The sequence below is a fragment of the Gallinula chloropus genome, assembly GCF_964237585.1.
Source record: "Gallinula chloropus genome assembly, chromosome: 20".
In the NCBI taxonomy this organism is placed as follows: domain Eukaryota; kingdom Metazoa; phylum Chordata; class Aves; order Gruiformes; family Rallidae; genus Gallinula; species Gallinula chloropus.
This window is the reverse complement of record NC_140105.1, coordinates 151,737-179,577: the sequence shown is the minus strand read 5'-3', so window position 1 is coordinate 179,577 and position 27,841 is coordinate 151,737. Positions and strand designations below refer to the sequence as shown.

Here is a 27,841-nt window from a genome sequence, read left to right as displayed (position 1 = left end):
GCTATTCAGGGCAGGTGCTATCGCTGCCCTGGTGCCTGCGTCCAGCCTTGGCAGGAGGGTGCAGGCAGGAGTGGGCAATGGCAGCAAGCTCACACAGAGCCAGCCATGAGGCAGTCCTAGGGATGAACCGCTTGTAGCCCTCAAAGGGTGTCCAGGTAAGATGAGGAGGTGAGGCACATTCCTCGACACCCCCGTACCAGGCTGCTCTGCCTGGTTTCTGCTCCCTCACGGGCAGCCAGGGCGGGCAGTGGCCAAGCTGTTCTCCCCCACAGCCCCGAGGCAGCCCCGCTGTGCTGCCCCTTTAACCCTCAAGCACCAGTACAGTTTGGGGTGAGCTGCTAGGAGCAGCGTTGTGGAGAAGGACGTGGGATCCTGGTGCACAGGCAGCTCTCCATGCCCAGTGCCCTGCCCTCGGGGCCAAGGGGCCGACGGGGCCTGGGGGCCTTGAGCAGAGCATGGCCAGCGGGGCCCAGGGGGGTTCTGTTCTCTTCCCTCTGCCCGGCCTGCTGAGCCTCAGCTGGAGCTGCATGCCCAGTACTGGGCTCCCGGTTCAGGACAGGCTGGGAGCTCCTGGAGAGAGTACAGGAAGGGTATGAGGATGATGAGGGCTTGGAGCATCTCTGGAGTGAGGGAAGCTGAGGGAGCCAGGGCTGTTCAGAGAAGACTGAGGGGGATCCCATCAGCACAGATCAGTGTCTAAGGGGCTGTCAGGGGACGGCGCCAGACTCCCCTCAGGGTGCGCAGCAACAGGACAAGGGGCTACAGGCACAGACTGGGGCACGGGAAGGTCCGTCTCAATACGAGGAAAAGCTTCTTCCCTCTGCGGGTGCCCGACCCTGGGCCAGGCTGCCCGGGGACGCTGCGGAGTCTCCTTCCCCCAGACCTGCCGGGATGTGACCCCGCGTGACCCGCTGGAGCGATGCTGCGTTAGCAGGGGTCGGGCTGGGAGGGCCCCAGAGGGCCCCGCTGTCCCGCGGCTCCCTGCTGCCCCCGGAAGGGGCAGCTCCCTGGGGCTGCCGGCCCGTACCACGGACTCGGGGCCGGCGGCGGGCGCCGGGCCCGGTGCGCCGGGGGCAGGAGGCGCGGCCCAGCACCGGCAACGGCCCCGGCCCCGCCCCGGGGAGCGGCGCCGGCCCGCGGCCCAGCGCGGGGCAAGGCCCGCTGCCCCACAGCGCCCTCTGCCGGCCGGGCCGCGCGGGGCCAGGTGCGCAGGCGCGGTTGCCGTGGCGGCGCGTCCGCGGGCGGGGGCGATGGCGGCCGAGCTGGAGCTGCGGGCGGTCATCGGCTGCAACGGTAGCCGCGGCGGGGGCACCGGGCGCAGCTGGCGGGGAGTTCGGGGCGCACAGGGACGGATGCGGGGACGTGCGAGGCACCGCGGGGGCCGGTGCGGGGCCGGTGCGGGGCGCGGCTGGCGCTGGGGGAGGGCCGGGGGTGCGCGGGGTCCCTCCGGCCGCCCGCCCGGCCCCGCGGGACGGAGCGGAGAGGACGGGGAGAGTTTCACCGCTTCCCCCGGGCGCTCAGGTGTGAAACCAGCCGGGGCTGCACAAAGCTGCTGTGAACGGCCCTGCGACCTGTGGCTGGGCGCCAGGCCCCGGCGGTCTCTGGGCCTTCCCGGGCAGTCACAGAGTCACAGGCTTGGAAAAGGCCTTTGAGATCACCGAGTCCAACTGTTCCTGTCCTCTACTAACCCACACCCCTGAGCACCTCATCTCCCCTCTGGTAAACACCCCCAGGGCTGGGGACTCAGCCCCCTCCCTGGGCAGCCTGTGCCACAGCCCCACAACTCTGCCAGGGAAGAACTTTGCCCTCCCAGCTGAGCTGACCCTGCCCTGGGGCAGCTTGAGCCCATTGCCCCTCGGCCCATCTCCTGTCCCCTGGCTGCAGAGACCATCGCCCACCTCTCTGCACCCTCCTGGCAGGGCAGGGGAGGTGGGGAGAAGGTCTCCCCTCAGCCTCCTCTGCTGCAGGCTGAACACCCCCAGCTCCCTCAGCTGCTCCTCAGAGGATTTGCCCTCCAGCCCCTTCCCCAGTCTGGTTGCCCTTCCCTGGACTCGCTCCAGGACCTCCATGTCCTTTCTGGAGTGAGGGGCCCAGAACTGGACCCAGCACTGCAGGAGCAGCCTCACCAGTGCCCAGTCCACGGACACAATCCCTGCCCTGGACCTGCTGGCCACACTGTGTCTGACACAAGCCAGGATGCTGTTGGCCTTCCTGGGCCCCCAGGCACAGTGCTGGCTCGTGGTCAGTCACAGTCACCCAACAGCCTCAGGTCCTTCTCCGCCAGCAGCTCTCCAGCCGCTCTGCCCTCAGCCTTTAGTGCTGACGGGGGTTGTTATGACCAAGGTGCAGGGCTCTGCACTTGGCCTTGTTGAACCTCATCCTGTTAAATCTGCAGCTTCACAGCTATTTGAGGCAGGCCATGGCAACACGGACTGGTGATGTGGCCCCCATAAATCAGCAGCTGCTGCTGGAGACCTTTCTAAAGGGCTCAGGCCTCTGGGTCTCTTAAATCTCCTGGCTGTAGTGAGCACAGCATGGCCCCAAGCTGGTAAAGGTGACCCTGGAATTTTATACGAGGTTGTTCTGGTGAACAGCTTTGGGGGACCAGGAATGCTCTTGATCTTGCCCCCCTCGTGGGATAAAACTCAGGGGACAGTGATTTCCCCTTGGGGCGTGCAGTAAGCAAGGCAAGCAGTGGTCAGCCTGGGACTGCCTGCTGCAGGCAGGGGAAGGGCATTTGCCTGCAGCCCCCAGCTCCATTAGCAGCCAGCAAATCTTTCACCCCCTTCTCTTGCAGGGCACATCCCCTGCGGCCTGATCTGCCACCCCAATAAGGAGCACATTCTCTATCCCCTGGGATGCACTGTGGTCATTCAAGAGCTGGGCAGTAAGAAACAGACTTTCCTGCGTGGCCACACTAGTAATGTCTCCTGTGTCGTCATCTCCAGGAACGGGGAGTATGTTGCTTCTGGACAAGCCACTTTCATGGGCTTCAAGGTGGATAATGCTCAATTTTTAACTGGGTAATACTGACAAAGGAGACTGGAGCTGGCTCACCAGTGGTGGGAACACCTATCATTTATTTTTTATTTCTGTTGGGAAACAAACACCTACAGTGGGAGTTGTGCCCACCCCATTGCTGGGTGTGCCTTTGTGTTTTGGCTATCGCCTAGGACTGGGATAACCAGATGGGGCAGGGAAAGTCTCCTAATTCCTGTCCTTTTTGTCCAAAGCGGTGTCTGCATGTGGCAACCCAAATCTCATTCAATGTTAATTAATAACTGGTGTTGTATTTAAAGTGATATCTGAGTTCCAGAGCTGTTAGGGCTTTCAGAAGCCCTTGAGCAGTACCTGCATGCATTTTCAGACACTAAAGAACATTTAAGTTTTTATCATTTAAATTTTGCCTATTGAAAAGACTATGAGACACTAGAAGGAAATAGGTACCAGTGTCTGTAAGTTTTTTAAATCCAAGTCAAATACGTAGTGTCTCAGGGTAAATTTTGACTCTGAAATGAAGTAAAGGTACTCCACTGGTAGCTGGAATAATGCTTCTACAGCACCTAAGCAGAAGCTTTTTTGTGTCAACAGAGTCCCAGGCTAGACAGAAGCTAACCGTGGGCTGGGTTCCTTCCAACAGCTTTCCTGCTTGTAAAACCTACTGCTTTGGCTCTGAACCCTTCTGCTTTGCTCCTCAGGCCGAAATCATTCTGTGGGGTTTCCAGGGGAAGGAGTTACTTGCTCGGCTGTCACTTCACAAGGGCGGAGTCATAGGATTGGCTTTCTCTCCAAACAACCTTTACCTTGTGTCACTGGGAGGCCAGGATGATGGCAGGTAACTATTTCTGCCTCTTGGCAGATGATTTCCAACCATTTGTAGGGCATCAAAGAGTGCTCTTAGGGAGCATTCGCTCCTCCCTCTTCTGGCAGTCCCACTCTTTCCCCAGGGGTGTTCCTTCTTGGTGACCCAGCTCTGTCCTGATGGGAAGCGAGTGGAAGCATACCTGGGCAGAGCGCCAGGTATAGGTGCTGATGATGGGCACAGCTAATTCTCAAGCCAGTGTCATTGCCCAGAAACCGTATGGAGCCTGTACAGTCCCCTGGCTTAATACATCGTGCTGAAGCAGCATCAGTTTCACTGAGGGCTTGCTTTGACACGCAGCCAGTGGAGTAAAAAGTTGTTTTAAATCAGATTCTATGAGCGGCCTATGAGTCTTGCTCAAATAATACACATACTTCAGGGGCAGGAGATGTAAACTGCAATTCCACACATTTGTGATAAGATTTTTCTTGGGTAAAATCTCTACAAAGTTACTTTTATTGTGTATCCTGGTGGGAACAGACTGAAGGAAAATAGGTTTCATCTTGCTTTTGTTTTGAAGTGATTTGTTTTTAAGCAATGGCAAAAAGCGAAGGTGTTTAAATCCCCTCCTTGTCCTGCAGTGTGGCTGTGTGGAGCGTCGGTAAGAGAGAGGCCATCTGCGGGAGCCCTGCCTCGGCACACAGCGCGGGGCACGCGACTGTCGTGGTGTGCTCCAACTCCAGGGATGATATGTTTGTTACTGCTGGAAAGTAAGGCTTTATTTCGCTCCCCCTCCTCGGGAAGCCACAGGCCACCATGAGGTCTGTGTTGTCTTTTCTCCAGGCTGAACAAGCCGAGGGATTTCAGCCTCTCCTAATAAGACCTCCTCTCCAGACCCTTCCCCATCCTTGTTGCCCTCCTCTGGACACTCCCCATTAGTGTCCCAAATAGAGGGACACTCCCCAATTAGTCCCTCTTGTCCTGTGGCACCCAAAACTGCCCCCAGGACTGGAGGTGAGGCTGCCCCAGCACAGGGCAGAGCAGGGCAATCCCCCCCTGGATCAGCCGTGCTGGGCTGGATGCACCCCAGGATACGGATCCCCCCCTGCCTGTCTGGGCATGCTGCTGGCTCGTGGGTAACATGCTGTCGACCAAGACCCCCAAATCCTTATGCATCCCTTCCAAGTCAGCATATTATACAGTTCTGTGACTTAGATGATAGAAATGGGGGAAAGAACCTGTGGGCCTATTTCCCTTTACAAGGAGTCTTTACTTGAATACAGGGAAACTTAAACAGCGGTGTGCTCGTGCTGCTTCCTTGTGCTGTAAATGGACCCACAAATATCTGTCAGCTTGTCCCTTTGGGGCATTTCTGCTGCTTCTAAGCGTAATGATATGTTTTCAAAGCAGCTCAGAGGGACCCTCATGTGTCACTTTTGTTCCCTACAGCAGGATTTTGTACTCAACGTTCCCCATGCAGTGCTGAAAATATTTTGTTGCCAGTGTTTACACAAGCAAAGCAGCAGACGAGTGGCTCTGAACAATGGTTAATTAATGCAGAAGCAATATCTTGCAGGTCATTGGATCATCTCCTGTCCTCACCAGATGGAATGTACAATCGGTCACTGGCTTCTAACAAAAGTTGGTACAAAAAGTCACATTTTGCATGGCTGTGAGACAGGCCCTGTATTTCCAGCCTGCCATTTAAACGTGCTGAGGAGCTGCACCTCAGGGTGCAGGGGGGGCTCTAGATGCTCTTGGCTGCAGTTGCTCTGAAGAGTGCTCTTTGCAGCTTTAACTCTGTGTTTAACGTAAGGACGACTGTTTCATGTTTTTATGTTGGCTCCTATGTCATCTGGAGCACAAGTCCTGTGAGGAGCACTGAGGGAACTGGGGCTTTTTAGGCCTGAGAAGAAGACGTCATCACTCTCTGCAACTACCTGCAAGCGGTTGCAGAGATGTCTGGTCGGTCTCTTCTCTCAGGTGACAAGTGACAGGTTGAGAGGGAATGGCTTAAAATTGCACCGGGGGAGATTTAGGTCAGATACCAGGAAGCATTTCTGTACTGAAAGGCACTGAAACAGGCTGCCCAGGGAGGTGGTGGGGTCACCATCCCTGGAGGGATTTAAAAGTTGTGTGGATGAAACACTTAAGTACACAATCTAGAGGTGGACTAGTCAGGTTTAGGCTGTGGTTGGACTGATGATCTCTTCCAACCCAGGTGATGATTCAATTCAGTTGTGCTAGAAAATAGCTGAAAATGGCCCATACAATCTGTTTCCTGCTCCAGGAACTAAGATTCCCACAGTGCATGTCTGGGAAATGAAGTGTCGAGGCTGGTGCATATTCCTCTGTGATCCTCATACAGGTTTTTGCTGATCCTTTAAGATTTTTAATTTACCTGAAAAAGACGTCAGAAAAGACAGAGACTGACTTCTGGACTCTCCAATATTGTTCCTTTTTCTCCCTTATTAAAACTTCAGACTAATTTAATCTTGTTTAGCCTTTTAATTCATGGAGTAGTGAAAGCACTTGGATGTTTCTGTTTCAGTCCCACTATATTCCTTTCTACAGTGGGACCATTCGAGTATGGGAGCTGGATCTAGCAAACAGGAGAATCCACCCGACTGAATGCCAGATGGGGCTTCTGAAAAGAGTGATCCAGTGCATTAAGGTTTGTTTTGGCCAAGATGATTTGACTAAACTGAGAAACTCTCAACAGACTAGAGAAAACCCACAAGCTTTCACAGCAATGCTGGAAATGCCAATTACTACTGCCTGGTGGCAATGAAGTTACTAAGTGTTGGCTCATGGCAGATGGTCTCCCGCATTTCTTTATCCTGGGAAAAGAGTGTTTTGAATGCTTCTGAAGAGTAGCAGCATGTATTTTAGTCACAGGCTCCAGCACCCAACGAATCCAACTTTTCCTGCAGAATATTCTCTAGGTTTGGTTAGAGAGTATCTTGCGGTCAGCAGTGTTACGGATCTTTGAGTGTGATGGGATGAAAGAAGGTAGGTTTTTTTCAAGCTGGAAGAGGGCAGGGTTAGGAAGAAATTCTTTACTATGAGGGTGGGGAGGCCTTGGCACAGGGTGCCCAGAGAGGCTGTGAGAGCCCCTGGATTCCTGGAAGTGTTCAAGGCCGGGTTGGATGGGGCTTTGGCCAACCTGGTCTGGTGAGGGTGTCCCTCCCCATGGCAGGGGGTTGGAACTAGATGATCTTTGAGGTCCCTTCCAACCCAAAGCATTCTGTGATTCTGTGAAAAGATTGGCTGTATCCCTTCCAATTAAATCTTGGCAATACACTGAAATAAAGCTATTTATGGAGCCCAGTGCTAGGCTTTGGCCAAGTGTCTTGCTTTCTGGACTATGACCTCTTTTATATCTTTATTTTTTTATGCTTTCCTGTAGATGACAGATGATGATAATTATTTTTATGTTGGCACATCAAGTGGCGATATCCTGAAGATGAATACAAAACACAGGGTGATGTCTGACCATGGGCCCAAGAAGCAGAAATTTAGCTTGGTAAGTAGCAGCCTTGTGAGTTTCATTTTTTCCTTATCCTCCTCTTTGTTAGTAACTGGAAGTAGGGCAGCCTCCAGGAGGACCGTGACAAAGTCACTTCACAGACTAACCCGTTTTCTGGGCTCTTTGTGTCTGCCTTGATCCTGTTAGCCCGGCTTCATTCGGTTTCTGTGGCTCAGAGCTTGGGTGTTACCTGAGCCTCTCCTGTCATCCCACAAACTTGCTTCTATGATAAACCTGGTGAAAGTCATAAATAGTGAAAAATAGTCACAAAAGTGGAGTAGTTCCCGAGTTGTTTGTTTTTTTTAGGAAGATACTAACTGGAGTGAGCGAGGACATTCCTGGGAAGGTAGAAGGGCTTATTTGAGAGGCTTTCCTACCCTGCTAGAAAGCCCTACATTCAGATCTTACAGATTTGTTTCAGTTTTCTGCACTGAAATTTTTCAAGACAGGTGTTTGCCACAGCAAACTTCAGAACACTGAATTGCTCTTAAACCCCCCAGCCCCTGAGATTTCTGTGTCTATTCTCCACACTGATCCCCCTGCCCCTTTCCCTTCAGGGGGTTGTCTTTTTGCACTTCTGGTTCTGCCACTGATGAGGCAGAAGGCTTCTAGAGAAAAGGTGGTATGGAAAGATAATGAAAGAGTTTATTACAATGCATATGCACGACTGGGACAAAACAAGGTTGCACAGAGTACATTGATTCTATTCAGCTTTTTAAGTTCAGAGTGCTTGACTTAGCAACCCCAAAGTTCTTTCAACCTAGCTTTTTTGGTCTGTAATTGGGACTCCTGGGTCTTGGTACGAGTATCCTCAGATAGGAGTATCTCTGGAATAGGGAGGTTTGGCCTTTCATTGTGCAAGAATTCTGCATGCAGGGAGCCGTAATGATGAGCCAGCAGCACCGGCCAGTGCACTTGTTCTTCATTTCTCTTTACTTATTGCTATAAAAGACTTCTCGTAGCTTCTCGGTTTATACCCAGCAGAGGGAGTGACACAGAGGAATTTAAACACTTCCCTGGAAGACTTTCTTGCATAAGGTTCAGTGTGTTTTTGCGATTCTGTTAGCAAGCACGAGCAGCAGGGGAAGCAATGCAGATGGAAGTACCGAATGTACTGTTAGGGATGCCGTGGGGAAGCTCTCCTACAAAGAAGCAGATCTTGTTTGAGAGCAAACACAAAACTAACAAGAACTATAAGAAAAATTCAGCAGCAACCCCCAAAGAAAAAGATACTTGGGACTTGTTTCTGTGAACCTCCTGAACTTTGCTCGTAGCAACACGTGTATATAGAAGCCACATACATGCCCACTCAAACTGGTGTTTCGTGCATTGCCACTGCAGGCCTGCATCTCTGGGATAACCTGGAACCAACTGAGTTCTTGGAAATACATGTCAGTGTTTATCTCTTCCAGAACGTTGGAGGAGTTACTACTTGCTTTTCCCACTTGCATTGTAGGAATGTAAGTAATGTAATTCTGCGTGCATAGTAACTGACAGAACGTATGTATTTTGTTTTCCTGATGGGAATGGTGAGTTCTCTGGAGGTGGGGGTGTGCCTGTGCTGTACACCGTCATGCTGCAGGGCTTTGCATCCACACAGGACCTGTGTCCTGCCTGACCTCTGGAGAGGAGACAGACAGAGCCCCACGGGTTGGGGTAAGGGCAGCTACTGACACAACTACCGGTCAGGGAATGACAACAGAGCCCTGACAGGATGCACAGACACGGGGATGACACAGAGCACTGCACGGATCCGAGGTGGTGATAACACAGAGCACTACACGGATCTGACAGAGTGTTAACACGGAGCACTGCACTGACCCAATGCCCACCTGCACTCAGATTGTCTCGGAGCCACAGTGGAGACATCACTGCTACTTAATTGATAATATCCATGGGGATCTGACGACATCCATCCTGCCATTTTATTCCTAAAAATTGGATTTCTTGAGCAGGTCCCTTGACCTTACTTTACTTGATGGAAAAAACAGCTTTGAGCAGAATTTGGATTACCTTATTTCTTGGTAACTATTTCTGTTGCATTGCCCCATACAATGATGTCATCAATATACTGGAGGTGCTCCAGGGCTTCACCCTGTTCTAACAGTCTGAATCAGCCCATGGCAGATGGTGGGGCTGTGCTTCCACCCCAGGGCAGCTGATTCCAGGTGTAGTGGATGCCCTACCAAGTGAAAGCAAACTGTGGCCTGAACTCTGCCACCAAAAGAACCGAGAAGAAAACGTTTGCAATGCTCCTTCTTCTCTTGCTCTCTTCCTCTCTGCTCTCTTCCCCAACCATACAGTTTCCATATGCCCAAAATGGGAAATTCATCAGGACAAACCTGCCTTGATGCAGCCAGGGAGAAGATGCTGGTACATTTTTATCTCCAGCTCCTGTCAGATCCACTTTCATACCTCTCAGTCCTCTCCTCCCAGCTCTGTACCGTGATTCCCTTTCCACCCACCCATTGCACATCTCTGCATACAAATAATACCTTGTCACCAGACTGTCAGCAAGTCCTTGCTGCATGCACGTAGGATGTAACGGTTTACGGCAGAAATTTCCAGTTGTAGCATAGCTTTCAATGCCAGGAGAGGTATTTTGAACATGTTTTTTCAAGTCAAAACCACAGCATTTATCAAAACAAAAGTATTTGCATCCTTCTTTCTACACAATTTAGCACCTCATATGCTAACCCTGGGAAAGGAGTTGATTTTTGTTCCCCCTCCTGCAGAGCTCTGTGCATTTCACAAGGCATCTCTTGTATGTACCACCTATAGGTACCTGTAAGGAACATTCTCACCTCTCTGGCCATGCAGAGCAAAGCTGTCAGAAGTTGCCCATGTCCTTTCAAGGTAGGCATGCCTGATCTGGCACATGGCTTCTGGGACATGTGTTGCTTTTCCTAACCCTGGGCATGTCCCCGCTCCCTGCCAGGGACATTGGCCATACAGCCTCTAGTACTGGAACCATTGCGGCCTCCCTACCCGTGGAGCCGTTTTCATCAATTCATTGCAATTCTTAGCTGAAAGGATGCCGATATGTTCTCCTGTATCTCTGACAACCTTGTTTGCCAGTCATGCCAAGGAATGGCGAGCCACTGGCGTGCCTTGGACCTCTAAACCTGCATCCACAGCCACCCCACGACAAGCTTATCTTTCAACAAAGACTTCAGATACTGCTGGGGTGTGGAGAAGATGTTTATTGAAAATAAATTTGGTCAACCTTAAAGGAACTTTGCCTTTAGATATGTAAGAATGTGTTTATTATATAGACATGATCTGAAGATTCCTTTGTTTCTGTTTTGGTGAGGAGTGGCAGAATAGTTTGCTGGTACGATGAAGCAACTTGTTTTCCATCTACACAGAATTAAGTTTATCTGCATTTCTGTAATGTCTATAAACACTGGAATAAACAGAATAAACAGCAAACTTATTTTTTACCCCCGTTGGGGGCTTGAGGGCTAGAGCACCCGTTCCGATGCAAAGCGAGGTGTACGACCGCAGATGTGTTTCCAGAAATAGCCAGAGTGATTTGCATTGTGAAAAAATAATCAATATTTAAAGGAGGTGGGCTGGAAGAGTTCACAGAGCACCAAAGCACTTTACAAGAGATCAGAACGGGGCAAGGAGCAAGTGTCCCTGCCGGGCAGGGAACGGACGGCTGGATTTGTGCTGGTGTTTTTATTTAGGGTAATACTTCAAAGCAGTGGTTTCTCTTTGTAAGAAGTAAATAATGAATAGTCATATTTCTAACCTCCTACATTAGGGTCTACATTTAATCTACAAGAGTTCTGGCAGTGTATAAAATAGAATATTCATTGCCTTGTTAATGTGAACTGCCTGACTCCGTGAATACCAAGAGCAGTTTATAAAGCTGTCTGTTTACTTGTGGCGATTCAAAGAACAGAACGGGCAAGTTAAGGTAGAAATCAGACTCTGGTGATTTTAAGAGCAGGCAAATAAATCCTGGCCACTTCAGGGAGGGGTGGGTTCTGTCTTAGTAATAACTGCTTCCCTCTCCAACTGAAGAACTGAAGGGAATACCTGGGAAAAAATCGAAGCAGTCTTGGCAGTGCTGCAAAAACTTTATTAGCAAGTAGCAGGGAGCTGCAATCAGATAAACTACACAGTCACAGGTCTGGTTTCTGGTGCCACCACCTGCCAGAACGCTAAACCCAAAGGGCGTTTGAGGTGGAAATCTCTTACAGGAAAAACTGCACAACAGAAGATCAAAAGCCAGTTGATGTGCCTGTGATAACGGGGGACTGGCAAAAGCCTGCCAACAGCTCGGAGGAAATTTTTAAAAACATTGTTCAGAAACAGTTCTGCCTGTGGATCGGATTTCTAATTAAAAAGCATCCCTTTGTTCTCCTGCTTTTGCTACAACTGTTTGCATGAAACCTGGCTTGCTGCCTGGCAGTGTTGTGGTAGCGTGGCAGAAAATCCTCTCTGGAGGTTGTGTTTTTCAAAATGATCAGCCCTGATGTTACAGGAGACTCTGGATATGCTGCTTCTGGAGACAGACTAATGAAGAAATCCAGTGCAATTAAATTACAAATCAGGAAAATGGGTTTTTTTTTCAATTATTCTTCCTGGAATCCACATTCATTTGATTCTGATGTTAAATAGTCCTTAAGCTGATGTGTCAGTGGCTGCAAGGCTGCTTGGAATTGCCAACATTGCAATGCCAAGTTACTTATACTGTGGTGTGTGGGGGTTTTTTTGTCTTTAAAAAGCATAAGACAGGCTTTACAAACAGTCACTTGCTGCTGTTTGGTTGGATAATTGAACCAACATAATTCTCCCAATTCCATCAGACCCTGTATGTGGCTTTTGTGCCATCCTTTCCAGATCAGAATAGCTCAAATAATCCATTTTGGTTTCTTTCTTCACTTCCTCCTTCCTTCCACACAGAAAATCAACACTTTCTGGCTGTCATTCTTTTAAACCCTCTGAAAGTGTTTAATCCTGAAACTGTGCTGGGGTTAGACAAGATTACTGCTTGAAAAGAAGAGGAATGCTGGGTGGTGCTGCTTGGATGTCAAACTTTGTCATAAACTGCTGACACCTGCATTTGCTCAGGACTCACGAGGCAAACGCGTGACAGTCATTTCTTCCCAAAGAACAAACACAGAATCATTCTGGTTATTATTCTCTGAGAATTCACTTCTCTGGACATTCAGAGCACTAAGCACTAGAGCTGGTTGGAGTTTTTTCCCCAGACGAAGCTCCATCAAACAAAAATTGTCGTTTTCCTGTGATGGCTCCATGAGCTCTGGGTAATGCTGTGATGCTGCTGGTGCTGCCGGAGCAGCTGGCTGTGCTGCTTATCAGCCCAGGGTGGGAGATGTCACTGGGGTCTATATTGCAACTTAAACAAGGAGCTCAAGTCCTTATGAGTCCCAGAGAGCTGGAGCTGCTCCTGGCTGGCCTGTCTGACATGGAGCAAAGGATGGACAGCGGCAAGTGTCTGCTCTCCAGGTGAGAGTGAAGTGCCTCTTGTACACACTGCCTTTGTGACTGAGCTTGCTGTCAGCACAAGATTTGATGGCATCAAGGTCCTTTGCCTCTTTTTTTTCCCTCCTTTCCATTTCACTCGTGTGTATGTTCACCCAAGCTAGCAGGGATATTTTTCTGAGGAAAAATATGAGGATTCAACTCTGTAGAAGTAGTTTCAGCCCCCTTGCAGCCTGTTTTGGGATGTCTCAGATTTTCAATAACTGATGTGTTGTCTTGCATGCCGGAGAGTAGCGTGACTTCACAGGTAGCAGAGCTGAGCCAGAGACTGGCTTCTCCTATACTCAATATTTTGTGGCATGGCTAAGGACTGGTTTTGTTTGGTTGCTGATTTTGTTTGGGGGGTTTTTTGCTGTAGCCTGGTACTTTACCCATGGAAAGCCATTTCTCCTTATGCTAACGGCTGCTCTCCTGTTGATTTGCTCATCTCAGTACACAGCAGAAACCCATGCTGACGATGAGCTGACTAATTTCCAAAGCTTTTCTGTGACAACTGTAGGAAAACACGCTTAGGCTGAGTTTTATCCTCTGTTGTTTTCATCTCTGACGGAGGAAGAACCAGGGGAAGTAAAAGTGGAGGCACTAATGCAGAACGCGTGCTGGAATGAGGTGAGGATATGTAGGCTCAGAGGTCCTCTGAAGGACCCGTAGTGATGCTGTTTCCTTGCTTCTCATGCTGTACTCGTTCATACATACATGCAATTAATAACTCTTTTCTCCCTTTTTCCTCTAGAGAGTCACTCTTTAGCCCAGGTCAGGCAAAGAGAACCGATAACCCGTTGAGTGACATAAGCACCGCTGTCGGGAGCACGATAGAGACTCCATTGTGCTGTTCAGCACGGCTGCAGTAATACAGAGACTCTGCTTCCATCCAATTGTGGTTTAATCCTGTTTTCTCCTAGGGAGTCACAACTTTGCTTTTGCTGAAGACAGGAGACTTAATAGTTGGCACCGGAGAAGGGATTGTAGCTCTCTGTAAAGGCTCAAACTACAAAGTAATGAAGTGAGTTTGTAGATGAGAGAATCAGGAGGGGAGAGGTGATAATTCCCCCACAGGGTCACAGTGGAAGAGCAAATCACTTCTACGTAAAGGCATGCTCCAGATAATCTGTTTTTCAGTCCTGCAGACGAAACAGACGGTATGGTTCTGGTGTAGTGAAGTTGCAGCAGACTGAAAATTACCACGTGCTTTTGCAGAGAAGTGAATTCCCTGACTCATGGCTCGTTTTAGATGGGCGTTAGGAGTCAGACCCTGAACTAATGCAAAGTGAGACAGGTTTGTTGAAGTCAGCCAAAAGGTGTTTATGAACCCTAGTTGAGAAAGAATAGTGTTTGCCATCTGAAAAAGGGCTTGTTGGGGGACATGGGATCATAAAGGAGACCTCTGCTAATCTCATGGGCACGTGTCTCGAAGTGCTGGAGTACTTGCAGGGCTTTTTCCCACATACAAACCAGAGAGCTGCAGCCGTCATTTCCTCATACATGGTTTGAAAATTGGGCTTGCAGCTATTGTGTTTGCATTGTTTGGGTAGCCAGCCTAAGCATACGGTTCTGCAAGCTTTGCTTTGTGCAACTGAATCTATTCCCAGAAGGTTTAAACCATCTGGAAATATTCTTGAATATGGGATATTTAAGTTCGCTTGAGGAAGAATATCAACAAAGGTGCTGTTACCTTAGGCCCTGGTCCAGAAACCGAAGTCCCCAATGCGCTGCCTCTGCAAGCCCTGGCAGAGCAGCAGGTAGGACGGGCAAGATCCTACCAAGTATTAACGTGTGGCTGAGGCTGCAATGTTCCCCTTGGGCGCATATTGATATCCCAGCCTCAAAAGGAACTTTTCGAGGAAGCAGGGCAAGTCAAGGCTGTAGAGCCAGGGGAAAAAAGGAGCTGGAAAGAAGCACCTTGAGGTCACTGTCAGGCCAAACCTCTGCTTTCTCTTTACAGGAAAGTTCAAGTTAAAGGTGCTGTCACTTCCCTGACACGTAGAGGTGAGGGTCACCAGTTCTTTGTTGGGACAAGTGAGTGCCAGATTTATCGAATTGACTACTCTGCCTTCAAAGAGGAGCTGATCACTGCCTGTCACAGCAGCGCCATCCATGACATCGTTTTTCCTTCGTGAGTATAACTGGCTGGGTTGTGTCTGGCTGGTGAAGAAGTTTGATGAGCTGCCAGTAAGGCCAGGATCCCTAAATAAACAGGTTTTAACCATCAGGAACACAATGCCTGTGACTGTCTTACGGGATGATTTACACAGGCAATACTGTCACCTGCCAGTGGAATGCGAGGGTGACAGGGAGCAGCTGCCCGAAAGCAGAAGGCAGCAGTTCAGTTTGAGAATTGGAAAAAATCATCCATCTGCAGGAAGAATTTGAAATAAAAAGACTTGAATTATTTACGTTTGGGTAATGGCAGTGATGGCAACCTCCCCCATCTCTCCTCAGGCTGGTGCTACGAGACTCCGGCCACGTAGGCTGCCAGCAGTGGGAATCTCAAAAGTCTGCTTTTATGGCAGCTAGAGCCTGTAGAGTGTCTGCTTAGCTGTCACCTGTGACAGCAGCTGAAACCTGATTAACAGTGGCGCAGAGAGGCTTTTTGGGTGTCTCAGCCTGACTTACCATTTCACATTGGACAGTATGGCATCCTATATTGAATTCTAGGTTTGTGACAGGAGATGCTTGCTATACTAGTGTGTTTTTTTGCCTGCATTCATCTTGTGAACAGGCAGCAAACAGTCCCTCTTCCTGTATAGCAGGTTGATGACACTTTATTTAAAAAACCCAAAACACAATGGATGGGTTATTTCCTCCCCGAGTACAGAATGAGAGCTTTATCCCAAGGAAAGTTTTAATTTTTGGTACGTTGCTATTGCATCACCTCTTGAGATAGCTGAAGGGACCAAATCTTGTCAGGGTACAGCAAAGCGCACAATGCAAGAAGCCATCTTCCCTGCTTGTCGCCTGCCTGAAAAATCCACCTCATTCTAACTTAATGAGAAAATCATTCAGAGCTTTAGGGTAATCTGATGTTAATAGACCTGGCTGACACATCTGCGTCACAGGTATTTGGATGAGCTGGATTTAGTGATGACTACGGGACCACATCCTTGCATATATGTTTGAGCTTATGTATCTCTTGAACAGAGCATATCACTGATTGGGAAATACAGGCTTAATTTCCCTCCAAGAACACTTCAATTGCTGATGTTCTACTGCTTTCTAAAGCACCCGTGCAAGCCGGGCTTGAAAGGGGCCACGCTTTTGTTGTGTCACTTTTCTCTGCCCTGGTTCATCTTTCCGGGCGCTGATGGTGATGTTGAACAAAAGCTTGTGGTACCTTTCTAGATCTCCCTGTCTGTTGTATCCCTTTAAGGTTTAGAGCTTATTTCAAAGCCTTCAGTCCCAGAGCTTTTGAAATGCTGCAGATCATCTTTTTATTTAAACATGTATAACAAGGATATGACGAACAGGCTTTTGCCATCATTTCTATTGCCTTCGGCACCATTGAATAGGAATCACCCAGTAAGTGAAATAAAAAATGACATCTTTACAATATGAGGCTGCTCTTAGTCCCTGATGTTGAATCTGGGCAGTCGGTGCCGCTGCACCCACTTTGGCATCTATTCTATGTGACATGTGAAGTTTGGAGATGGACTGTGGGCAATAAATATCACAACTTTCAGAAAGAAGAAAGAATTCCTTTAGTTTCACTTCAGATGTTCCTTGAAGGAATCTTTGAGTAGGAAGCAGCTCTGGGGAATTTTATGTGATCCTTTGTCTTAACCGCAGTGATCCCTGTGGGGAAGATCACAGCTGCACAGTAGAAGGAGATAAGCTTCAAAGGATGATTTGAGATCCGACAGAGAAAGAGGCATCCTCTGTATACCCCTCCTCATTCTCTCTCCTCTCTGAATTCTCCAGGGAAATGTCTGACTTGTTTGCTACCTGCTCCAAAAATGACATTCGAGTATGGCACACCCCAGAGAGCAGGGAGCTCCTGCGAATCGTCATCCCCAACGCGACCTGCAATGCCTTAGAGATTATGAGGGATGGCAAGAGCATCATTTCAGGTAAGGGTCAGTCCAGACCCATGGTGGAGTCAGTCTTCAGGCATTGCTCTGCCCTGTGCTGGGGCAGCCTCCCCTCCAGTCCTGGGGGCAGTTTTGGGCGCCACAGGACAAGAGGGACACAAAACTATTGGAAAGTGTCCCGAGGAGGGCAACAAGAGTGAGGAAGGGTGTGGAGGGGAAGTCTTATGAGGAGAGGCTGAAGGCCCTGGGTTTGTCCAGCCTGGAGAAGAGGAGGCTGAGGGGAGACCTCACGGTGGTCTGTGGCTCCCTGCCGAGGGGAGCAAAGGGGCAGGTACAGATCTCCTCTCTTTGGGGACCAGGGACAGAAACTGAGGGAATGTCGTGAAGCTGACCCAGAGGAGGTTTAGGCTGGATGTTAGGAAGAGGTTCTGTACTGCGAGGGGGGTTGGGAACTGGCACAGGCTCCCCAGGGAAGGGGTCACAGCCCCAAGCTGGGCTGAGGGAAAGAAGTATCTGGACAATGTGCTCAGTGCCAGCTCTGACTGGGCTGGTCCTGTGCGGAGCCAGGAGTTGGGCTCCATGGTCCTTATGGGTCCCTGCCAGCTCAGGAGATTCCGTGATTCTATGATACTGCAATCCTAGAGCAGTGGTGCAGTCTCCCTGGTGTGATCAAACTGGTCTCCCCATTGCCAGAACCAGAAAGGAATTGAATTGTGATGGCTTCTTTGGGACTTCAGCTCATGTACAGTACAGAGGTTTTCACATGCGTATGGGTGATCTAACAGTGTGGGCCTTATACAGGAACTTAATTTAAAAAGGTTCATTTGGAAAGGAGAGACAATAATGTGAGGAACATTGGTGCACCTGGGTAATCTTTTCTTTATATTTATCAGCTTGGAACGATGGGAAGATCCGTGCCTTCACGCCAGAGACTGGACGGCCAATGTATGTCATTAACCATGCCCATAGCCTGGGAGTGACAGCGATTGCTGCTACACGTGACTGTAAACGGATTGTTAGTGGAGGAGGTGAAGGGCAGGTAAGTTTTGCCTGAAATCCTGGAGCAGCTTCCGTGCTCTTATCACAGGGCCTGCGAATGGCTGTGACTGCGTACTCAGAACAGGAGCTATTCTTAGCTTCCACGTGAGCAAGGGACCAGGTTCGGAGGTATTACCCTTTGATGTATGCAGATTTCTTGCTCTCAGAGGGCGGAATGTAAAACAATGCCCCGATTTCTTCCGGCATGATAGGCTTAGAAACCCTTCTAATGCAGAATATGCTCTGAATCCTTTGTGTTCATTTGTCTCTCCCCTATACGTGGCTTACCTGCATTAGTCATCATTCGCAAGCCTCCATGTAACTGTGCTCTAGCACAGATCTTCTTTCTGTCACTTGCTTTGGAAGCCTTAGCCCTGTCCAGAGGGACCTGTGTGGATTCATTCCGTGGTTCAAAGCTCACTGGGTAGCGCTGTAGTGTCTATAGGGTAACTGCGTCGCTTTCTGGGATAGTACTGTCTGGTTCAGGTGGTGGTGTTACTAAATGTCTCTAATAACAACTCAGTTTCTCACACAATTATGGAAACATTCCAATAGAAACAACAATAAAAATCATAAAATACATTGTAGGCATCGTACCTGTGCAGCTCAGCGATTTTTTCTCTGTCTATATAAAGCAAACACCGTGTACTTTGGCTGCTCAGTGCACTTCGTGTAGCTGCAGCCCTTTTCAGTCTGTGGGTGACAGTCCTAAGGTTTGAATAATTTAAACACAGGGAGTTTATTTATATTTAAAATAAATAATTAGACTTGGAAGGCTTGTGTTCAGTTTCTGGCCTTGCTTTAAACTTCCTCTCTGCAGCCTGGCAAGCACTCCAAGGCAGACATTAGGCGTGCGTGGGTTCCGGGCTGTGATTTAACCACTCTGTCTGTGTGTTCAGCGTGCCGTGCTGGAGAGTGCATGGGAAGTCTCAAGGAGTGAGATCTTCTAAATCTCAGGTTAATGTCCTAATCGTTGAATTTCTGAAGTGTTCTGCACCTCAGCACTCAGTACCAGCAGCACTGCCTTGTCTCACTGCATAAAGACATTAGAGATGCTGAGCCGCTTCAGCCTTTCACTAATATGAGAACGGTTAAGGGCCTTGGATGGTTAGCACTAGAGGATGCAGAAGACAGAGGACCTAGATTCTGTACCAACACACAGAGAATGGCACAGGCTCTGGTTAGCCCGTCTCTGAACTGAAAAGGACAGCTGAGATTGAAGCTAAAGGTCGGTTAAGTAGAAATGAAAACTGCAGGGGAGCGCTCACAGTATTCGTTCGGCACACAAGAAAAGGTGTTCTGCAGTGCTCATGGTCCTGTCACAATCACTCCCTGAAAGCTGTGATGTTTGGGGTTGCTTAAGGGATATGGATGCTCTGATCATTTAGCACATGGGAATTGGCTGCCCGGATCCCATAGGTAACTCGTCATCAGACTTGCAAACCTGGAAGGTCAGCTCTCTGTTTCTGATGTCAGCATCTAAATTTCTAAGTTTTCACCAGGATTTCACCTTAGCAGGATGTAAAAGTGAGTAGATCTATGAAGTTTGTCACTCGCAGGACAGGAAATGGAAGGTGTGAAGGATCGAGTCCTCAAAGCAGAGAGGTTTTTGCTGTTCCCACCACTAGGAAAAGAGGTGCTTTCAGGCACATATTTCACATCAAAGATTTAGAGAGCTGCTCTGGCATTATATGTAGCACAAATAGCAGGTAACTTTTTTATATTCTGGTTCAGAGCTTTGCTCCTTGGTCTTTAAAGCACCATAGGAAATACACTGTGGACTGGACGCTTCTTCCTTACGGAGAGATGAGTAAACTGAAGCATGGGACAGCAGGAACTTGGCAGAAACAAGGTCTGGGGTTAATGGTCAGGAATTCCTGAAACAAGTGGATTACACTCTAAGGACTCTGTGGAGGTTTATGAGTCAGCTGCACAAATAACCCTGAAGGGAGACAGTCTGTTGTGATTCAGCTGCTGTAGCTGTTATAAGGCAGAGTTCACAAGAGCCCAGGCATCCTCCTGAGCGCAGGCAGGACTAGGGGATACAAGAGCAGATGTTTGTTGCTGTTTTTCAGGTGAGGGTCTGGGAGATCAGCGAAAAGACTCAGAAACTGGGGGAAGTTCTGAAGGAGCATCTCTCTGCTGTGTCCTGCATTAAGATTAAGAAGGATGACCGAGAGTGTGTCACAGCCAGCCTCGATGGAACGTGCATCATCTGGGATATTGTGTAAGGATAAGCTTTGCAAGGCACTTGAAGTGGTGAGAAGTTTCTGTTGGGGCACTGTGCCCTGTTTGGGACACCACAGAGCAAGGAGAAGGGGAAAAAGAGCATTGGGAAACAAAAATTACTAGAAAGAACAATCAAGTCAAGGAATGTAGAACCTCCAACTCTAGAACTTTCCAGAAGAGTTTAGACAAATTCAAGTTGTTTTCTTGGTTTGGACCCTACTTGGCCAGGGGGGGCGGAGGAGGTGATTCCCTAAGTTTCCCACTAGCTCCATTTTCCAGCACTTGTCTCTTGTTGAGTTACTGCAGAGCTGCAGACTTTCTGAAGTGTGGTAAGGACAAGGACTTTTTTTGCATAGTGAAACAGTGCCCAGAAAGCATTCAGGACTTAAAACTTTCACTTCAGCTGATAGCAGCACAAAAGCTGTAATGGTGAGCAGAACTGACAACCCTAACTGGCACCTGAGCCCTGAATTCAGACCAGTGGCTGGAATACCCAAGTAGAGAGGGAGATCTGGAGTACAGCACAGGCAGAGATAGTTCAGGCAGTTGAAGTTGGGGGTTTGACCCTATTGCTCTGTCCTGTTTGGGGGTGTTTTGCAGGCGTTTTGTAAGAAAACAAATGTTTATGGCCAACACGTTGTTCAAATGTGTGTGCTACCACCCTGAAGAGCACCAGATAATCACCAGTGGAACGAACAGACAGGTAAGGAAACTGCAGGAATTCTGTTTGCAGTAATTCCAAAACACGAGGTCCAGGGCTTGTTCTGTGATGGAGCTCCTGAACTGCCATGGAAGGTTGTGTTACAGGGCAGAGCTGAAATCCATGTGCTATCAATGCACAGCTGAGCCCTTCTCTCGTCTTCCCTCTAGATTGGATACTGGGAAGTGTTTGATGGCTCTGAAGTCAGAGAAGTGGAAGGGTCTGTGTCAGGTTCTATCAATGGGATGGACATCACGTCAGATGGGGCATACTTTGTCACAGGTGAGTGGATGGATAAAGCTAGGGAAGAGGAGGTCGTATTAGGAGTGGGAAAGGGAAGGCCATGAGTCACGACTCTCAGTAAAGAAAGAAAAAATTAAGAGGGGTCAGCTAAAAGAGAAAATAAAATGAATCCCTGGAGAAAAGAACTCCGAATAAGGCTGTGGTTTGGACTGGGGAGATACTACAGTTCAGTCTTGCAAGATGTAACGTAAAGGTGGAGACAAGGTTCTGATGTCTCCAAGGGAAGAACACAGGGTTCACCTCGCCCTGCTCCTCATTCAGTTGTGTGATGTTCGCTGTGCGCTTGAATGGTTTCTTCAGGTGTCCTACTCGAGGAGCCTGGCCGTGTCTGTCGGTTTACCAGCAGGAATGGCTCCAGGCTCCATCCAGCCTCAGGCTCCCAGGTTCCCTGCTGTCAGGACAGCTCTCCTGACACCCACAGATTTGGTGTCAGCGCTGGCTGGCCTAGATTAACCTGGATATGCAGATGGTGGTGACGAGCCTTTTGAAGACGCTCAGTGTTATTGGTACCGGTTGCTGGCCATAACTCACTGGGATCAGCCAGTGCAGGGACTGAGCACACTTCAGGACACTGGCTCTCTCCTCCGGGTGAGAAGCAGTAGCTTTTGCCATAATGCCCAAGACAGTGTATCCCACCCTCCCCAAATCAAACGAATGCCCAGGTATTGCCCTGCCTGTCGCCTGGGAACTCCGAGCAACAGTTTGTTCTTCTCTGTGCCCAATGCAGGTGGTGATGACCACCTGGTGAAACTGTGGAACTATAACCAGGGTGCAGTGACTCACGTTGGGGTGGGCCACAGTGGCAACGTCACCCGCCTCAAGATCTGTCCCGGGAACAAGTTCATTGTGAGTGTGAGTGCGGACGGGGCCATCCTGCTCTGGACATACCCAAACTTGCGCTGACCACGGACACAGGAGCTGCTGGGCTGCTGCTTCCTTGGCCAGTCCCAGCAATCCTCTTCTACCACTGATGTTGTGTTAAAGCAAGAAAGATTTGCTGTTCCTTTTAGTTTGTTGTGAAAAGATTCGTCTCTCCTGAAAATCATCCTGGCTGTTGTGATAACACTTGCATGTTGTCACCATTACCTTTCCTAGCATAATCTTACTCATATGCCTGCTCATTTTTGTGGTCTTTCTCTTACTTTCACGTGTTCCCTCTTTCTCTTCCCTCCCCCTCTTCTGTCCCTTCCTCTAATGAATAACTTGTTGTGTAAATTCAGTCTTCTGTGTTCATTTTAATTTGGTCCCGATTCAGGAAAAAGCCCTCAGCTCCAACTCAGGCATTTCGCTGGGAAGCTCTTTTGAGTCAAACTTTTAAATCCACGTTCTCGGAGGAATACCAGCATGTCAGGGCTTCTTCTTTTGCAACGTCCAATTTAAAACTCCCTTCAGGGGCCTGGTTTTCAAGGGTGAGAGTGCAGCCATTGCTACAAACGCCTGGGTGTTTCCAGCTAGACACACTGCAGTTCCTGGTCACTGGCCCAATTTTTCAAACAGGCTCCAAATTTGTATGAAGTATGTATTTATCCTGAGAACGCGTTTAATCATAGCTGGTGTTAAACCCCTCAGCTCTCAAGACACCCTCTGTTTAAAATTGATGCAGGCAGCAAAGTGATGCATCGGAGGCCCACAAAAGGTACAATTGCTTATTATGCTTTATATGCCACTGAAACCCTTTACTGCTCATAGCACAGAACGGGTAGAGCCTTTTGGCCTGGCTCGGGGGGTATCTCTGTACTGCTATCATCCATCAGACACTACATGAGTCCTGTTCCTTCTGGTTGGATTCTCTCTGCTCTTAGTAACGGAGCCCCGAGCAGAGGAATTCAGCCGTTCCATCCTCTTTTCCTTTGGAGCCAGGACCTGATGCTCTGCAGCCACAAACACTTGGGCAGGTTTTACAAGCTCTGCAGCAATGCTTGCTGTGATTTGGAAGGCAGGATTAAACCTCTGGAATGTGGGATAGGCGGGCAAAGCATTTGTACTTGTGCTGGGAGGATGAAAACAGACACGGAGCTTGTGCAAGCTGACCGGGCAGTCCCAGTCACCCCAACCCTGCAAGCTCTCTGTGGTACACACTTTGAGAAGCAGATAACTAACTGTCCAGCAGACCTCCACACCAGCAAAGCCTTTCCGTTCCCACCAGATCGCACCAAAACTGTCCTTACAGGTGGGAGGGGAATCCCAGTCCTGTTTCTGTGTAGGTGCTGCTGGGCGCAGCTGGGAGCAGCGGAGGAGACAGGCTCTCCTGGCTCACCTGGCACGGCCACCGCTGACACTGCGGAGGATGGGAGTGCTTTCCCAGTGCCCCAGCAAACAAATGTTCCTAATTAAGCAAACAGAGAGTGAAGCATACGTAGCTCTGTGGGCTGGTTTGGTTTATCCTGGAGATGCCCAAGGTGCAAAGCTGGTTCCCACTCAAATCCTCTGAGCTCCCCTCACCCAGCCACGATACCTGGGAGAGCGGCACAAGCCCAGCTCATCACTGGTGTTTCGGGGCTCAGCTCTCCCTTCCCACCCCCAGTTTCAGTCCCTGCTGCAGAGATCACATTATCTTAGTTCAGAGGGGATACTGGCTGAAAATAGCCTGGAGACACCTGCTCAGTGCGGCAGCCCAGACCGTACATACCCATTAAAACCAAAGCAAACTCGCTGCAAACAAAGTGCATAAGCTCCTGTAGCTCGACATTATCTGCTGCCCTTTCATGTTCAAAGCCGACTGATCATGTTCATCACCACTCACCAGCGGGATGTGAGATCCCCAGGAAAGCAGCATTTACCTGCCCCCACACTGCTCCTCCTCAAACCTGTGCCAAAAAAAGGCAGGACCCATGCATCTTTAATAGGGGTACTAAATAACTTTGCTCGCTATCTATAATTTAATTACAGTTGGGAAGACTGAGTAAGGAGGTGTCTTCTGCAGGGTGAAGCTTTCTCCTTCTGACATGAGCCAAAAACTCAGATGCCGCTGGTAGGTGGGGGCTTGCCAGTGGCTCTGCAGCCATCCCCCCCAGTAATGATGTGATGGGGTAACTGGGCCGATTTTGCCAGCAGAGCAGCGTCACGAATTTCCTTAGCACTTAACAAATCCCTTACAAACCATCACAGGGTTCACTCACCCTCGTTTGCACCCTGGCGCTACCCAAGCCCGCAAAACCCTGCACCAGCATCACTTCCCCAACCTGCCTGATGCTTGGGCAGCGGTGTGGGCAGCAGTTGGACCATGCCAGCTGTCCCAGACCCACCCTGTCTCCCCCAGCTCTCCCTCACCTGCCCAGGGAGACACATTGTTGGGAGCCCATTTCCACCCCACTGCACAGCTGTTCCCAGTCTGTGCCAAGAGAGCTAGAGCGCTTCAAATAAAGAACCATCGTCCTGTGGCAAAGCCCAGTGAGCATGTGTAAAGATTTCTCTTTTTATTGTTATTGTTGTGATTTGGCAGCATGAAAACAGATTTCTGCCGGCCCCGAGTCAGCTCAGCTCAGATCTATCCAGGACTTTTTCTTTCTGCTTGTCCCAGTATCCCAGTGCCTCCCGGGCACTTGCCCAGCATGGGAGATGTTTCCAACACCGTCCTGTCACCGCAACTCCCTGAACAAACCAAAGCTACCCATGTTCTCATCCTCACCCCAGCAGTCCCATGCCCGAGGTACTGGGACAGCTTGTGCAATAACAACAAGGAATTTTCTGTAACAGCAAGGCAGGAACGTTCCCCCCTCTCCTTGCTTAGATTTTCCCCACCCTGAATTCGCTCCCAAGTCTAATCATGGTGTGTGGAAAATGGCAGCTTGAAAGGCAGGAGCTGGAGAGAGCTAGGAGCTCCCAAAAAGGCCCTTCAGAGACAAAGTGCTGAAGCAACCCAGTGCTGCCGGCGTGCTGCAGCACCGATAAATATTTGAGTTAGCCCAAATAGGAAGGCATCGCATCCAGAACCATCTGAAGGAGAGGCAAGCTCACAAACACGGCATTACTGAGAGGAAGATTAGCATAGCCGGCGTTCCTGGCACTCACTCCAGCGTGCAGATGGCTCCGGGTTGGAATCAGCTGGCGTTACCTGTCAGGTATCGCTGCCCACAGCCTGCCTGCCCCAGGAGCTGTCTGCGCTGCCAGCCCACGGGGTGCCTGCGCCCCAGGGCCCAGAAAGATGCTGCTGGATGAAAAAAAGGAGCAGAGTTCTCAGCCATCGGCTGACACGTGCTGTTAATGGTCCCCGTGCTGGCATCAGAGGCTGTCAATGTGGTGTGACTACTGTACCAGGTCGCAGAGCCCTGAGGACCCAGGGGAGACACTTCCACTACCCAATACTTTCTATTGCTGGCAGGCTTGGGGTTTTTGGACTCAACTCTGGTTCACTATTGCATTTTAGACTATTTCCTTTTCAAGTGTCCATCAGGTCTCACTTTCCATCCATCCCTCCCAACGAACACTGGCTGCTGATCGTACTCAGTCTGGCTCCTGCCCCTCCGACTCTCTGGTTCCCCTTGGTTTTTCTTTAGGCTTTTCCTTGTTTTCATTATCATGTTGCTTCATCTTTCTGGTTCCACTTAGTTCAGCATTAAGCCCTGCTCAGGTTCTCTCGTTCCTACCACTGCTGTTCTGGCTCAAGTGGGATGCTGCTCAGCTTGACCATTCAGCCAAAGCCAGCTGGAGAGAAACAACGAGTACTTTTCTCTCCAGAGAGCCAGGAGCTTTCTAGATTCCACAAACTCAATCCTTGTGCAAAGCACAACCTGCCTTGGTTAAGTAGTTCAGATAGAAAAAAGTCCCCGTATCCTCATATCCTCATGCAAATGCTCCAGTAGATCCCAGTTTCCATCTCCTCAGGGTCTGCAGCACAGCTTGCAGCAGGACCGTGCCATAAGCACTGCTGGACTCCCAGGGAGCGCTTGGGACTTCACTTTATGGACTGTGGCCTTTGTACAGGAGAAGGGAGACTGATTTTAAGGATGCCTTTCCAAAAGTACCATTTCATGCACTGGTTCTGTAGAGACTTGACAGCTTTCTGGCCAGGAGCTGCTAAGAAATGAGCTTTGGCCGTGGGTCCAGAGACAGCCTGAGGTCAGAGCTCTGAGCTCGGAGGTGTTTGCAGCCAGTGTTTTGCCTCAGCCCCGCCTCCTCAGACAGTGAGACCCTCGCATGGTGCCAGCAGCTTTCCTCTGCCAGGCACATTGAGAGGAGGGGTCTCCAGGGCCAGACCCTCCACAGAACCACTGCGGCTGCATCCCAGCAGCCCACCCAGTCCCAGCACTGCCCAGCCCAGGTCACCCCAGGTCACAGGAGGGAGGGCTCAGTGCCACCAGGCAGGGATGCTTCCCACCTTCATTCTCACCTCACTGGGGCAGAAGAAAGGCCAAGTGCCCAGGCCAGCGGCAGCCCCCGGGGATGGGATGGAGGTCTGAATGGCTCCTAGAAATGGGGTGCTTCCCTGGGAGAGCTGGCAGGGGAGATGGGGGTGCTCAGGTGCCCTCCGGCACCAGGCTCCTGCGGGACATCCCGTTCCCATCAAGGCTGGCTGTGGTGCATTGGAAAACTTCAGCCAGGCTCAGTCCTCCTTTCTCTCTGGATAAGCTGCTCCCGAGCCTGTGGAGGATCCGTGGGCGGCTGATCCCTCCATCTGCTCGGCATCACCAGGCTGTGATGGATTTTGTCTGAGATCATGTCTGGCCCCAGCAGCAGCACACAGCCCTCTGCCCCCTCTGCCCACTGCCTCTCTGCCCTCCTCCGTGCCCATCACGCTGACAGCAGCCACTCTGGCGTCTGCTGGGGAGGCCACAGTCTCCCTGCCACCACCTCCCCTGCACTCACATCTACTGCCCTGCCCCACGGGGAGGAGGGGCCTTGACATCCATGGCACCTCCTGACCCTCCATCATTTTGCTCCATTTCTTCTGAACCTTGGCCCCCCCCACGCCGCGCCCAGGGGTGTTGGTGGGGGAAGCTACCTGGCACAGCAGACCCTTCCTGGGGAGAAGAGATGCTGCTGGGTGCTGCTGAGACCTGCAAGGATGGAGGGAAGCCTGCAGCACCCACAGCTGAGCTCAGCCCACCAGAGACTCCCTCCCTGGCTCAGCACCAGCCTTAGCAGCTCCCCAGGGAGAGAAGAGCTGCAGGGCTGCAACGGGGCCACTGCAGCACCCCTTGTGCCACAGCAAGGTGACATTTAGTGGCACCCCTGCCTGGCAGAGGGACCTCCTTCCTGCTCAGTCCTTCCCCAGCCCCTTGGCCCTGGTTAAGCACAGCAGCTGCCTGAGATGTGCCCGGGCATATGGGGCAGCCCTGTCTCTGCTCAGGGCTGTCCTCGCAGAGGTTTGGTGCGGGCCGTCGAGGCAGCACTGGGCCAGAGCTAATGTCGGGGCTCTGCAGAGGCAAGTGGGTCCCGGGATCCTGTGGCCGGACTTGGGGGAATCTGAGTCTCCTGCAGCGGTTTGAAAACCAACGTGCTGCTGCCAGCCTGCAGTCGCGGGGAGGGCGAGAAACAGCCGGGCTGGCCGCAGTCCCCCTCCTTGTGCCGGTGCCGTGGGTTGGATCTGGACCGACCAGGAGACCGATCTGTCTGAAAACCGGCTGTCAAAGCCACAGCTGGTTCCCTCTGCTGTGGGCGCTGCAGGCGGGGAGCAGGGAGCTGACCTGGGGGTCCCTGGTCGTCCCGTGCATCCCCTCGGCCACGCAGGGAGGGCTCAGGCACTGATCCCTGTG

General features: G+C 50.4%; 1 protein-coding gene across 1 annotated transcript; it reads left to right on the top strand.

Moving 5' to 3' along the window:
* Nucleotides 1-1,250: 1,250 nt before the first annotated feature.
* CFAP52 (cilia and flagella associated protein 52) lies at nucleotides 1,251-22,326 on the top strand (the record flags this gene model as incomplete). The annotated part of the gene is made up of 14 exons (XM_084273701.1): nucleotides 1,251-1,293; nucleotides 2,798-2,997; nucleotides 3,699-3,835; nucleotides 4,444-4,572; nucleotides 6,377-6,476; nucleotides 7,212-7,328; nucleotides 13,754-13,854; nucleotides 14,794-14,964; nucleotides 16,767-16,915; nucleotides 17,770-17,915; nucleotides 19,990-20,141; nucleotides 20,744-20,846; nucleotides 21,014-21,125; nucleotides 21,874-22,326. The coding sequence occupies 14 exons, from the start codon at nucleotides 1,251-1,253 to the stop codon at nucleotides 22,047-22,049; spliced, it is 1,836 nt and encodes a 611-aa protein (XP_084129827.1). The 3' UTR covers nucleotides 22,050-22,326.
* Between the last annotated feature and the right edge of the window lie 5,515 nt (nucleotides 22,327-27,841).